The following is a 14,710-nucleotide window of genomic DNA, read 5'->3' on the forward strand; positions in this document are numbered from 1 at the left end:
CTCTCTCTCTTTTGTTAATCATCTATTTAACTGTTTTTCAAGTCCCCATGAGTAATTTGTGAGAAAGCAGTTGAGAAGTAAAGCACACAATTTGGTACTTTTATCTCAGGTTGATGTTGCTTAATTTGATCTTGCGAGCTTGTTCAGTGTAAGTGGTTAATTCTAATTTTTGTTGTTTATTTTTTATAAAATAGTACAGTTCGTCATAAAATTCGAATATCTAACATACATTTTACAATACAATTTATTGTTACAGAAATTTTATCAAATTTTACCATAATATGATTAATTGCATAGATTATTAAAAAAAATTGACATGCTAATATAAAAAATAGAATCAGTAGTAACAAAAGAATTATTTTAATCGGAAAAGGACACAGTGCTCGATTGTTTGCACTGATTCTTCTCAGAACACTTTCGGGACATCCTGTATAGCTTGAAGAGCTGCGATTCATGAGGTGCTCAAGAGCGTCCTCTTGTTAGTGCATAATGCCACGTGGCGACGCCGTCGCTTCGTAAATAAGATGCCGCCCACTCGCATAACCATGCAGGCAGGCGCGAACATAACGAGGAGGAATTGGAAGAAGGGCGGCGGGAACGATCTGGCGAATGGGCAGCTAGTCGGCACACGGAGGGACGACACGGGGGTTCTTCTAGTAGTCACGAAACGGCCATAACCCCGGGAAGCCCGCACACACGCGTCCAGCCACGTCCTCTCAATATAACAACCACGATCTTCTTTCCCTCCTGACGATCTATACGAAATTATGTCACTCTTGCCGCGCGGAAAGTCGCCGACTTCAAGCAAGATCACGTGCTTGATCGGAGGCGATCCCCGATAAAAGGGCGACGTAATCGCGATTGTTGTTCGTATTATTTTCTTCGAGGGTGTGCATGTGCCAGGTGTATATGTATGTGCGTGTGTGTGGTGCTGCGAATTTTGCATTGTTCTATTAACTGCTATGCTTTCCCCTGATTTTCCTTTTTTTTAATAATAATTTTTAATCACATTTGAAGAGTATGTAATATTACGCTGCTTGTCTTGTTGCACAATAATTTTTATTTGTATTTTTCTTCCTTATTACGTTCTTAGTCTTTTTAATGGTTTCGACAGTTTTTATGACAAACTATTATATTTTTTGTGATAAACTATCACAAACTAGATCGATGTTCTTCTCTTGGTTTACCACCCCCGTCCTCACTCACCTCCGTCCACCACACGCTCGGAGTCCTCTTGACATTTTCCCGCTCATCCCACGTGCTCGGTTACTTTATATCCTGGCCGGTACCGTGCCTCATGTACTTACGACGTCATGACGGGGAGCAGGGAGACCCCGCGCGCGTAAATGCGCTCTCGCGAGGCGCCTGGTTACACCGAGATATAACGGCAGCGTTTAACCGCGATCCTAACGTCGGCCAACGCGGCGTGCATCGTTGCGACGCGCAAGATTGCTGCGCTTGGACACGCTCGTAAATAACCACCCTCCGGCGCCCCCCAGTCGATTCCGTCGGCCGGCTTTAACACCCCATTACGCGCGCTGAGTACTCCCTCCGTCCGCGCAGGAGGGCAGCTGACGAGCTCCCGCGTGAGCCAGCTCGAGAAACCGATGGATCTCCAGTCACGAGGGTTGCGGGAGTAAACCAGCGACTTGAGTTGAGCTTTAGGGGTTGCGAAGTGTTGCTTTTTCCGAAGATACCCCTCCCCTCCGGTCAAAACTTCTTTGGTGATTTTTGTAATGTTCGTTCAATCTTGTCATGCTTGGCGCGTTAACTTGATTTATTCATGATTCTTCATTGTGATTAATGTTATTTTTATGCTGTTCTTTAGAGTCGATCTTGCTCTTCGGTTGCTCTTTAATTATTCCTCGTTGCTGCTGGAGTTTCTTCAATTTACCATGATGCACTAGATTCTTCAACTTAACTTGATTCATTGTCTTCCTCACCTTCCGCAATTCAATCTTAATTAGCAACAATCTTCGCGAAGATTTCTTGTATCTCATCGTCGCGCTTTACGCAACAATGGGCGATCGTCCAGTTCGTCAGCTCATTGGTCCTGCGATCGAGCCCACGGCGTTTCCGGTCATTCCGTCGCGTCACGTCGCCCTCTTCGTTCTCTGTGAACGTGGCTTAAACATTGAGACGTGACCAATGCTCGCCACGAGGAGGCAATGCCACATCAGGCAATTATCGCTCGGCGGGAGCCCCGACGCGCATATATTAAGCGCGTCGTCCTCGCTCTCCGTCGCCCTCGCCCACCTCCACCACCTCCTGTTTCTCCTCCTGGGAGCGCGCGACGATGGAGTGGCCGGGGGATTTGCAGGACGACAACGAACGGCGAAACGACACCTGAGATTTCGTATCTACGCCGGGACGGGACACTACACTTCTCGCCTGCCTCCTCTCGGCTCGACGTTTTAAGATCGGTATCTGGTCGCGCCGCGCGACTCGCCTGAATGAATAATTATCAATGGAACGGCGGCCGGCGCGGTGCACACCTCGCCCTTTCCCTGCCTCCCCTTCTGGCGTCCCTTCCTCGGCCATGGAGAACGCCATTCGCCATCGAGTCCTCTTCCACCCGCTCGGACGCTCGTCGTTGTTCGCCATTCGACAACGCTTGTTTTCGTATTAATAATCCAACGCCTTCTCGTTGCTGCTCTCGTTTTTCACCTTTGCTGCTTTGCACCCGCAAATTGCAATCGTCGTCCGCGAGCGATGTCTTGAAAATTGTTTCACGAAGGGAGAGAAATCATTTCAGAATTTTATGCGGATGCGAATAAATAACGTGACTGTAAAACAATCCTTGGACAATCTTGGAACATCCAATCAGCTTTGTAAGTCGTTGTACGTGCTCGGAATCTTTCTACAACACACATACAAGTCTCTCATCATTAGGGATCTCCTCCAATGATGATTGATAAATGAATCGATTGATTGACAGGAAACAAGATCGATGGGCGCTTGGATGTCCGATCGACGAAACAAAGTTGGGACGCAGAGCGTGGATGGATGGAACAAGGAGTGGAAGATTTATCTTTGGAGGTGTCTGCTCGTGCGATGTCGATGCCGCTACCTCTTAATGACTGCCCCGTCTTCGGACTTAATCGCTGACACGTATAAACCATATCCCGCCTCTCTGCATATTCAACATGCATGCCTGCGTGCGTGCGTACGCGCTCGTGCTGTGGACATCAAAATTCATCCTTCTCGGTCCACTTCTCCTTGCACTTCTATGATTTCTGCCGGACGACGCATCACGTTATTACAAAATTCTCAATAACGACACATTCAAAAATTGAATTAATAATAAGAGTTGAGAATAGTAACTAAATAACTAAATAATGCAGCACTCTAATTGTGAGCAATGTCAACGTAAATCATTTCAGGATAGCCCCGAGATAGTATTCTATAATATAATTACAATTTCCGGGATTAGCTAAATCTCATATAATTTTATTATAACTTAATGGAACTTTCACGTTCTTGCATCGAAAGATATCAAGTTCATCGTCTTTTTAATTTCCTCGTTATGAATCGATCTAGATATCATCGCTTCAGGCTGAGGTAAATCTTTCTTACTCTTTTGTGAGATAGATCGCATTTCCTGAAAGGTTCCACGTACTAATCACACCGCGTCGCCGTCTGCATCCCCGCGAGCGCGATGTCGCTCCATCATCGCTGAGGCACGTCGGATCTTCGCGCGGCCTCGCGGATGCGCTCCAGATCTCGAACGCCAATCTCGCGAGTTCGCGCGGATAGATGCGTCCCAGCAGAACGGAGGAAGAAAGGCAGACACAATTCTATCGTCGAGCGACTCCACATCCGCCTATCCACCCACTCAACCACCCACGCGAGTTATTTGAAATAGGAAAAAGAGAGACCGTCCCGTTTCCCGCGGGTCCGGTATCCAGCGCTAAGATCGACGTCCTTCAAATTTTCAATTAGTCTCACGGAATAGCCGGACGAACGCGCGACTGTCGATACGATCGCGAGTCCCTTTTATTCTTCTGCGGGCAATTTGAATGGCGACGACCGAAAGTGGATCTGGATCGGGCCGCGCTCGATCCTACATCGTCGGATACGAAGTCGGGGCTTATGGAGGAGGATAAGTCGCTGGAGGTGGGAGGGAGGTGGTGGCCAGAACGCACCTCTCGTCTAGCTACAGATCTAATCTCGCGTTCCCGCGCGCTGCGTGCCTAATTAAAGATCGATATCTCTCCGATATTATTGCACCCCCGTCCCACACGTTCCCTCCTCCCGCTTCGTTCTCTACCGTCTCCTCTTCCCTCCCCCTCGCTGCTGCCGCGTAGCAGGTTATTAAATTCTCCTATCTCGAGAGATCTGGACCGGCCGGTCCTGGCCGACCTTATCTGATCCGGTCGATCTCCCGGTCTCGTTACCTTTCGGCCCTTCGTTCGTCCGTTCGCCGACCCTCCCTCCCTTCCACCTTCTATCCGTCTGTCTCTTTCGCTCCCTCTGTCTTCCGTTCGACGCCCCGGTCGCTCGATCGACACTTTCGAAATTTCATGAGGGATGACGGTACGCCGGACATCGGGGACCGTCGCGTCGCCTCTCATGAGCGGAAGTGACGCTCGATTTTTGTTAGATACCGGAAGAGAGAAAAGCACGGTAGTCGCACGTTTAATTATTTAATGTCCACTCCATTTTTTATATAATTTACTTCTTGAAGACAAAGGAATAAGATTCTGAATTTTTAGATATTGACGCAAGATTTCTTTAACAAACGGAGATTGCCAGGTCGACCTTTCCTCAAGCGTGTCCCTTGAGGAAGAGCGCCCTACGGAAGAATTCCTTATCCATTCGGGATTGCGAGCGAAGCAAAAAGAGAGAGAGGCTTATAAACCGCTGGTTCTTCGCGTCCAATTTGCGAAATCACGCGGCGACGTCGCTCCTCGCTCACCCCTATCGACAATCGGTTTCCCTCCGGCCGTTCTCCGTCCGCCGTCCTTACCGGATTTTAACGTGGAACAGAAAAAAATCGGACCCCGGCCCCGCAGCACAGCGGAGGAAACCGAGACGGTGACAGATGGTGCGCGACGATAACGTCTCTCGAAGGTCCTGTTCGCGGGCGAAACGACCTGCGCGCGGATCCTGTTCCTGTCGCGAGATAAACGAAACAGCTGCGTCTCGGCGCCGATCAAAGATCTCGCCTCTCGGCTGCCCAGGGCGCTTTCGACGTCCCAGGCGTGATCGCGCGGAAATAAATGAGCGCGGAACGCGCTGCGAGCTTGATAACGAATTCGAGCGCGGCCTTCTACGTGGCCGCGGCTCTTTCGACGTCTTTATTCGTCCCGGACGCCCTTACTCATCCGGAACTCGGCTCGTTATGGGTTCCTGGAACCCTGCGACTTCCGGCCGCTTCCTGTGCATCTTGGATTCGTAACCCTTTGATCATGCGATCTTCCAAGATCCTTGGATTTGTAGATCACTGGACTCTCGAGATCCGAAACATTTGACCGGATTTTTGAACTTCAAGAACGGTGATGCAACATCTAAGGATCGAGGAATCGACGTTTCACGAAATCGAACATTTAAGCTGACGGATTTCAAGTCTCCAGGATCCGGAGACATAGGAGTGTCGGAAAATAACAGTAGAAAATTTACGTGAATAAAAATGTATCGGTACTATCGGCTTGCCGAAAGAGATCACATTCCTGAAGCAATTTCAGAGACGGAAGACGGAGGCGTCCCGTGGGATCGGTAAGGGGAGATGTCAGACTCTAATCCTAGGTGAGGCTAATCGTCGCTGGGCGATCGGGTGCCAGAAGATTAGGCCGACCAGTCGATATATAAAGACCGGTCGGAGGGGGAAGAGAAAATAAAAAGAGCCCCGGCGAGAGGGAGGAGCGCGAGGGACGAGGAACCTCTCGGACGGATGGTGTTCATGATGGGCAAACAAATTAGGGAGATAGAGAAGGTGGCGTCGCTGGGGAATGTTCCGATTAACCGGACTGGTTGCGTTGTAGCGCCAGTAATTTCGGATAAAGACTACGTCGACGTGGCCTGATACGGTCGCGCGATTAACATATCGACGACGCCTCGGAACGGTGACGAGGTCCTAGGGATTAATGATTCGGAGACGATCATTTCCACCGAAGAAGAGTTTGTCGAGAAAGAGAGAGACGAGACGTATAAAAATGTAGATTAGATTAAGTATAACATAACGTAAGCGACTACGGATTATTTCTTCTTCTTCTTTTTCCTTCTTCAGTTCGTTAGCGACGAATGGCGTGATAATATGACAAATGACTGAATCTACGAATTTTTCCTGTTTCCATGATTTTAATAAACTTAATCGTTTAGCAAATACTCAAGTTCCTAATCGCTCTTCTTAATCGATCGCGGTATTTTTCCAAATCGTAGTCATCTGGATATTCTCGAAGTTATATTGAGCGCCGAGAAAAGCCACTGCTTTTTCAAATATCTTCGCCAAAGATTAATAAACTGATCTCTCATCGTGCCGTTCGTCGCGAATCGCGACGCTTGTTACGGCACTTCGCAGCGAGCGAGTCGATGATTAAGTAGTAACGGTCGAAAGTCGCTGGACGACGTGATCAACGCAGGATATCGGACTTATCTTCGTCCTTTGGGATAATTACTATGATCGTTGTCCTCACGGCGGAGGAGGAGGTGCAAAAGCGCGAGGGCGGGAAGTGGCGACGAAGAAGGCTCGCCTCGCATGAATAATGCGCTCCGTAGCGTGTTCCGAGCTTCCCAGAAGGGAGACCGACGGCCGAGGATCGTCTCTCGGTGGACGGATATACCTCGACCGATCCGAGCTATCGATCGACACAATAAAGCTGTTACGTATCGCACTCGCGAGAGACTCAGAGGCTCTCAATGTTCGGACGTGCTTGATAATACAATGCAAGCGAGTCTGCGTCGGGAAAAAACGCTCTGCGAGGAATGTTTTCGATAATGGGCGAAATCCGACGGTTTCAGAATTTTAGAGTGCAGATTTGAAGCATTGAAACTCTCTGAATCTAGAATTTCTGATGTAAGAAGTGAAAAATGGACTCGAGAGGTCTGACATATCAAAATTTTAGGATGTGATAATTATAATTTTCTTATAATTATAATATATTATTTATTAAATTTGATAAATTTTCCGATACCGAAATGCGATTTTTAAAGTATTAAATCATCATTAATAGGATCCTGGGTCAGGATTCTTCATCGTCATACAATGTTGAGATCGAGACTGCGATTTTCTTGCAGCAATTGTCAAACGCGACCATGGTCCTCCTCCGGTACGCCTCCTTCGTTCGGAAGTTCGCCCGTCCGAGCACCGAGAGTTCCTTTCCCTCCCTCCAACCCTTTCGAGATGGAAGAAGGTTCGCGAGTTGAGCTCTCACTTAGCGGCCGCGGTGTCACGATCGGGAGCGGCGCATTAGCATATCTCCACGATGCAGCGTGTAAGGGGTGCGAACAGGGTGGCGGGAAGACAAGGAGGAGAAGGTGGAAGAGGAGGAGAGACAAAGCGGACGGACGCGAAACGGTATACGAACAGTCTCCCGGTATCTCTTCGTGGGTCGCGAAAAGGCGCACGATCCGTAATGCGAATCGGGGGTCTCAGGGAGAGAGAGAGAGAAAGAGAAAGAATGACGAAGAAAGGGCGGAGGGGGCAGAAGACTCACTCTCAGCATGGACTCCGCTGCTTCTGCTGCCTGTTACCTGTACGTCGCGTGTTTGCCTACCCGCGTCACGATCGGGATCCTATTTGCATAGCGCCGATGAAGCTGCTACCGGTCTGCGCCGTTCCCTTTTGCTCCCCTCGAGACGCGGGAGAGACTATACTCGACGTACACGTGGGTGTACACGCGGTGCCCGCTATTCCCTCCGAATCGGGTGCGACTCGAAATTTCGTGCAGAATTTGGCTTAGAAAGTTCACATTTCAGCGAAGTTTCGGAAGACGTAGATCTTCAGATCTCGATAGAAAGATCTTGAGCGAAAATATTTTTGTCATCGACATTGGACGTCCGTCTGTTCTCTGAGAACATTTTTATGCTGAAACGGAGCTTGCGAGATGAAGGACAAGATATGCAACAGAAGCTGCTTCGAGGTGGAGTCTTATCTCGTTCGCATGGTTAATTAAGGGACTCTTATGGACGACGAAGGGAGTTGTTCAAGGACGGAAGGTTATCCTCTTCGCATGACGTGAGCGATTACGAAAGAAATCTTTTGCGGATAAGACAAAGTTTCCGAGATACGGTGCCAGGCTTATGACGGAAAGATCTTCTAAAGGGCTTTCTCTTCCTTTTTCTTCACATTGTTGGCGCTCGAGGAAGAGATCCTTCGCAAGCGTCGCAGAAGGGAGCTTCTTTTGGTAGCGGAATTTTGTCTTGCGCGTGTAGCTAACGTCCGAAGAAAGAAGCTCTGCTTTTGAACGATGAAGGAAGATCTAATCGCAGGGTAAAATTTCTGGTCTTGATAGCGAAGAGAACATTCGTGAAGAACGTTTCCACGGCGCAGCGTTTGAGTAGCAATCGAGGTCGATGTCGACCGTGACTGAAGCGGCAGAAAAGAAGGGTAGAGGCGGTATAATAAATGCCCTGCATACCTACTTATTACTCTAACGAGCAAACGGTTTTTGCATCGCGCGCCGACACGCGTGCTCTCGGTCACGGAACGCGGCATGATTTACCGGCGCATCACGTGCACCCACGCGACTCTTCAAGAACACGTCTCACCTCTACGCATCTCTGATTGCTTATCAATCTTCGCCACATTAAATTAACACAGAGCTTTCTCTCTCTCTTTCTCCATTTCTCTTTTTTGCAGTGCTTTCCGACTTCCAACGAATTTGCAACGACTCTGGCGAGACTCGATCTTGAAAAATATCTACAAAGTTCTTACTTCCGATTACCTGTTGTTCGATGTAATAAAAAAAGTGATAATTGAGAAAAACACGGTAATTGTCATATAAAGTTAAAAGCGTAATTGTATAAGGATAAATATATGTAATTTCCTGCTTTACAGAAGAATAAATATTCAAATTTCTCGTCAGTTGAATTTATTCTTGCCTTCTTCGAGTTTTCTGTTACTACTGATTGTCGAAAGATGAGAGATTAATAAAGCGCTATAAATCTTTATCGATCTCTAATGACCTGCGTCACATTAGAACTCTAAAAATCAGTCATGACTCAGAAGATCTGCAGACACAAAATTTCAATATCATTTCCTAATTTGGAATTATAAAATGCCCAAGAATCCAAGAAAGCATAAGCATAACACAATCATATCAGATGAACCTATCGTCGCGTGATGCATCAATCGCTTTGGTGACACCGTTGCTAAACAGGCCGGAATCCGAGGCTCATTAGCGGTGCGGAGTGTCGGAAGGACCGTTGGGCCGTATCAGGGGGGACGGCGGGAGTGCGAGGGGGTCGAAAGTACGAGCTTCCGGCTCCGTTCTTCAGCGCGACGCGGCCGCCGAGCGGTTGCCGCGATTGCTCGCTTCTTGCATAAAGTACGCGGGGGCCGAAGAAGGTGTATACGGGCGCGGCGGTATCGGTTCCGAGAAAGGCTTATCAGGCCGCGGATATGTTAATGGCGGCCGTGTTTGCCTCACCCCCGTCCCGTCCCGCCACCTTTTCGAGATATATTGCACCCCAGCCATCGCGCAACCGAGGTGGTGGTTGCTCGCTCGTAGGTGGTGGCTGATGTACGTGCAGCCCCTTTCCCGATCAGCGCCCGTGTGCATGCACGCGCAATTAAGAATGCTCCGAGACCACGACGGGAAACCCTGAAGAGTGGCCGCTGCTTGCTGAAGAATAGTGCAGTCTATGAAAATGCCTCGACATAATCACGTTTATAAACAATCCTCAGTTGTTTGTGTTAAGCAAATAAGTCTTTTAATATTGTCTTGTTGGGATTATAATATCTTGTTGGGATTTGTTTCATGTTATTGGAATGATCGGCTCTTGATCTTTCTTTGATCTCTCCGCGATCTCAAATATTTAATTTTGAATTTGGAGATACTTCCAAATATCAAATTTTCCCTGAAATAGTTGAATTTCTGAATGATGTTATTTTATTATATTTATTACATCTAAATTTTTTACTTTAATAGTATGTTGGAATTAGTAGATTTTTGCGAATCTTTTCGAGCGCGAGTCTTCGGAAAATTTCACTTTCGTGTTCTTTCAGACTTAATGTATTTAAGATCAGGGAAATGCGAACCCTTGAGCGTGCTCGATACGAAATAAACTTTTCGAATTCTGCAAATCAGATCGTTTCGGACTCGAGGTCCATTATGCTCTCGAATTTTCGGGCGATCGGGTCCTTGGATTACCGGATACCGGGATTCTGAGATCTGCGTGGCGATCGCGAGCTCGGAGATCATCTCGAAATCTCCCGCTCGATAATAGAACCCCGAGGGAAGGAACCGAACAACGAGATAAGGAGATTTATCTGCGCTCCCTATCGCGCCTGCACGCCTCTTTCTCTTCAATCATACGATAGAGAGATCTATCCGCAGCCTCTACCGTACACTTCGCTCCAATCGTACATCTGAGATCACGACGACGACGACAACGACAACGAAGGCGAGGAAGACGAGCAAGAGCAAGGGAACAAGAGGGGGCGGCCGGGGATCGCGGATGAACTCGCAGACGTTGGCGTCGTCGGCGAGCGTATGCATGGCCGCGCAATTAAGGCCGCGATCGGTCGGTCCGTTCGAGGGGGACGGAAATAGACCGGCGAGGGGGAGAGAGAGAAAAAGGGGGCCCTGCCAAGCCGTGCCGCGCCGGCCTCGGCGTGGCGATCCATCGATGACCGCTTATTTACAGAGAACCAGAGGAAGGAACACGACCCGAGTGTAGATGCGGGCGCGGGATAGCCCACGAGCGCGTTGCAACCCTTCGCCCAATCTCCACAGGCATCTCTTTTTCTCGAGTCCTCCCCCTCGCGGCCCCTCCCCTCCGCCGCCCCTCTGTCACTCTACCCGCCACCTCCTCCCGCTTCTTCCTCCTCTGCTTCTCTTCTTTGCCCGAGGAGGCAATTAAAGCATCCGGGTAATTCTCGAGTCTCTTTCTTTCTCTTTCTCTCTTCGTATCGCGCGACGACGAGCCACCTGGATCGTCCGGTCTCCCTTGAGGTCCTTGACGATCTCTCGAAGAAGAAAAGAGTGCACACTCGAGGATCGAGCGCAGGAAGCTTCGACATGTAGAGACGTACGCGCAACGCCTTATCGCGAATCCTTGGTCGGCCGGTGAGAATAACTGTGTCGTTTGACAATTTGATTAACGCACGCTGGCAAAACGATCGGCGCGAAATTATGACGGTTCCGATTAAAGCGAGTGTCATTATCAGCGATCTCGAGAAAAATCCTGGACGATATAATTGGGTGTGCTTGGCCAAGATCGTCTTGAGTTTTATATCAGAATGGAAAATGATGTGTTAATTAGATGAATGAAATATGAGGCGGAGGTGGATTTGTGCGTGTCGATATTTTCATCGTCGATATAATTTTTATTTTCATTCTAAAGTGTGACGCAATCTTTCATTTATCCAATTTCCATGTCTCCAACGCTCATGTTAAGTTCACTTAATTTCTAATCGATTCACAAATTCAATTATTAATTTTCTCGAGCTTGATTTCCAGATTATTCCTCGTTTAATCTTTCGACTTTTCGCTCAATTTTTTCACGTTGCATTGTCCGCCCCGATTGTCAGTGACAGCCGTGACTACCCCGATAACGCGGGCGCCGAATGTCTCGAGATTAAACCCCGTATCAGCGATCTATCAGTCTGCGCACACGCACACTCGCCAGGACCAGCCCTTAGACACTGAACTATCCGATAGTCTGCGCGCGTGAGCGAACGCAATCCCGAAGTGGGGGATGACAGGCGGCGTGCGAAGGGTGCAATTGGTGGTCGTGGTGGACGGGGATAGATCTCGAGGCCGGGCGCGGGAAGGGAACCGTAGGAAACGCAAAGGGCTGCTATATCGAGGCATTAGGCATCCGGACGGTTAGAAAGTGACATCGCTCGCGCGCGCGTCGCCTTTCTCGCGTTTTTCCTCTTTCTCATTTCTTCATCTCGTTTAGTCTTCCTTCCTGTTTGATCCACCAGCGGTCATGGTCGTCTCGCGGGTTACTTCCGATCGACAATGGTTCCTGAAGAAATGTACGGTCGTGTCAAAAGGGTTAAAAAGACGCTTTTTTATATTTTTATATTATACGTTTCGTAGTTATAAATTTGTAAAGGATTGATGGTTGGAAATGTATTGGAGATCAGTGAGATAAATCTTTAATTTGCAAGATCTACGTTAAAAAATATGATTTTATATCTAAAATGGGACTTTTTGTGTGCATTTCATCTTTAAAACATCAAGCTTTAAGCATTTATAATCTCTGTTTTATATAATATGAAATTGAATTATGTAGAAAAGATAATTCGTCAATATTTTATTATAATATGAGAGATTTCATTTTTAAAATGACTCATATTGTAATATTTTCGAAATATCATGAAAATTTTTTCGTACTTTTGTTATTATGTATCTTTTGTTACGTATCTCTTATAACTGATGAATATCTTGGTGGTTTTGCTTTCAGGGGAGGATGAGGAATGGAGCGACTCGGAAAAAACCCCGTCGGTAAGCAGCGGCGTGGACGGCGGCGGATCGGCGGTGTCGAGTCCGATTGCGCCGCCAGTCGAGGAGGACTCGAGTTTACCACCCCCTCCGAGACTCAACCTCGCGTCTTCTTCGACTAGCTCCTCCACCAGCGAGGACATCAGGCTGCGCCTCAGTGTGTTCTCGGAAGACACGAGAAAGCGGTTGGCCAGTCTCACCGAGGACATTGAGGCACGTTGAAACATCAATTCCGCAAATATCGAAATTTATCTTGAAGGATTCAGAAAATTAATTTAAAAAGTATAAAAATCTTGCAGGCCCCCAGGAGCATAAGAGACCGCCATGCGTCATCCAAAAGCGCGCGGACGCGGGAATCGAGTCCCATCGACATCGACGAGGACCAGACGATTAAGGAGAAAGAATGCCAGCCGAGGCCGTCGTCCTCGTCGTCGTCCTCGGGAATGAGAAAACGGGATTCCGTGTGTCGACGAGACTCGGAGGATTCCGTCGCAGTGAAACGATCGGATCTTGAACCCGCGGTGAAAAGGATGAGGCTCGATGACGAGGCAGCACCAAGACTGAGACTCAATGCTAGTCTGGCGACGGATCCCGCTCTGCGACCCGCTGCCGTCGCCGCCCTTACCGTGAAGCCCGAGAACGCCTCGCCGCCCAATCCTACTCCACCACTTCCAGCTGGTCTTCAGAATGGTGAGTACTTTGGATAAAATTTAAATATTGATTAAGCTGGTTTAAATTCCCAAGTTTAAATTATGGGAGTACATAATTGTGAACGAAGACTCATTGACATGGAAATTTTAATTGAAGCTTAGGAATCTATTTTGTAGCTCTCAAATATTGTTCCATACTGATCATTACATTAGAAGAAGTAACAATCTGTTGCAAAGGCTTGGATGGATTGTAAGTTAGAAATCCAAAGAAACTTCTTTTTGTTGCCCAAGATTCTTAAAAGCTAAAGTTCTGAATTTTTGGGAACGCTGTACAAATATGTAGGTGAAATTAAAGACGAAGAAACAAAGAAATAAGAATGTTCTCTTGCAAATTTATTGCTAAACAATCTTACGAAAGACTTATTCTTTCAGCTATCGCATCGGGTCGTCTGTTTGTCCTACCAACTGATGGCAAAGAAACGATCACGGTGGAGCCGGCGAGGACTGCTTTGATCTGCCCGCCGTGCGGCATCCGCTTCAGCTCGGCGAGCACCCTGGAGGCTCACCGTACTTTCTACTGCGCCCACCGCCCGCGCGCCGACGAAGACACGACGAACGATGAAGACGAAGACGGCAAGTCGGGCGGCAAGTCCGACAGCCGAAAACTGCACGGCTGTCCGCACTGCTCGTACCGCGCTGACAAAAAGGTCTCCTTGAACCGTCACATGAGGATGCACGCGGCCTCGCCGGTACCGCCGACAGTGCCAACAGCAGCGGCGACAACCGCGGTGACGAATCCAAACCCGTCTGCGAGCAATACCGCCACCGCTGGTCAGACCACCGCTCCTAATGGCTCTCTCAACGAGGAGGCTGAGAGATACTGTAGGAACTGCGACATCAGGTTCAACTCCTTAAAAACGTTCAGGTGAGTAGATGGAGAAACGGTCCAGGTGTCTAAATCTTCGAGCTTACATCGCCGCGGCTTTATTTAGGAATGCAAAATAGATCCATGCGGAACGATTCGCGTACGAATGAAATATTCATTTATGCAAAACGAATTCATGCGATTTAGCAATGTAGTTTGGATTTGTTGCGCAGAGCCCACAAGACGCACTATTGCAGCACGAGACACGTGGTAAAGGACACGCTGCCAACACCGGCGACTGCACCGACATCCTCGGTGAAAGCGTCGCCACCGACGAGCTCGAGTCCCGGTGACTCGCCACCCCCGCAAGCCTGCCTAGCGCTGCCCACCAATCCCATTCTCATCGTGCCGTGCTCGTTGTTCCGCAACGCGAGCCTCCTCGCCGCACCGACACTACCGGCACCTGACACAGCGTGCCTCCTTCTGCCAAACGGTACGTAGCGATTCTGATACTTCGTTGTGGACCTTCCGCAGATTTACTACCTGTGTATCTTTACATCTTGATCGCATCACTGATA

At 48.3% G+C, this 14,710-nt stretch overlaps 1 protein-coding gene across 1 annotated transcript in view; it reads left to right on the forward strand.

Moving 5' to 3' along the window:
* LOC105287976 (zinc finger protein ush) overlaps positions 1 to 14,710 on the forward strand; it is a 148,328-nt gene that overhangs the window by 128,215 nt on the left and 5,403 nt on the right. Inside the window, exons 2-5 of the mRNA XM_011353898.3 lie at positions 12,580 to 12,830; positions 12,917 to 13,307; positions 13,700 to 14,192; positions 14,366 to 14,625. Coding sequence (XP_011352200.1) covers positions 12,580 to 12,830; positions 12,917 to 13,307; positions 13,700 to 14,192; positions 14,366 to 14,625 — 1,395 coding nt within the window. The remainder of the gene's footprint in view (positions 1 to 12,579; positions 12,831 to 12,916; positions 13,308 to 13,699; positions 14,193 to 14,365; positions 14,626 to 14,710) is intronic.

Source organism: Ooceraea biroi, chromosome 7 (genome assembly GCF_003672135.1).
Source record: "Ooceraea biroi isolate clonal line C1 chromosome 7, Obir_v5.4, whole genome shotgun sequence".
In the NCBI taxonomy this organism is placed as follows: domain Eukaryota; kingdom Metazoa; phylum Arthropoda; class Insecta; order Hymenoptera; family Formicidae; genus Ooceraea; species Ooceraea biroi.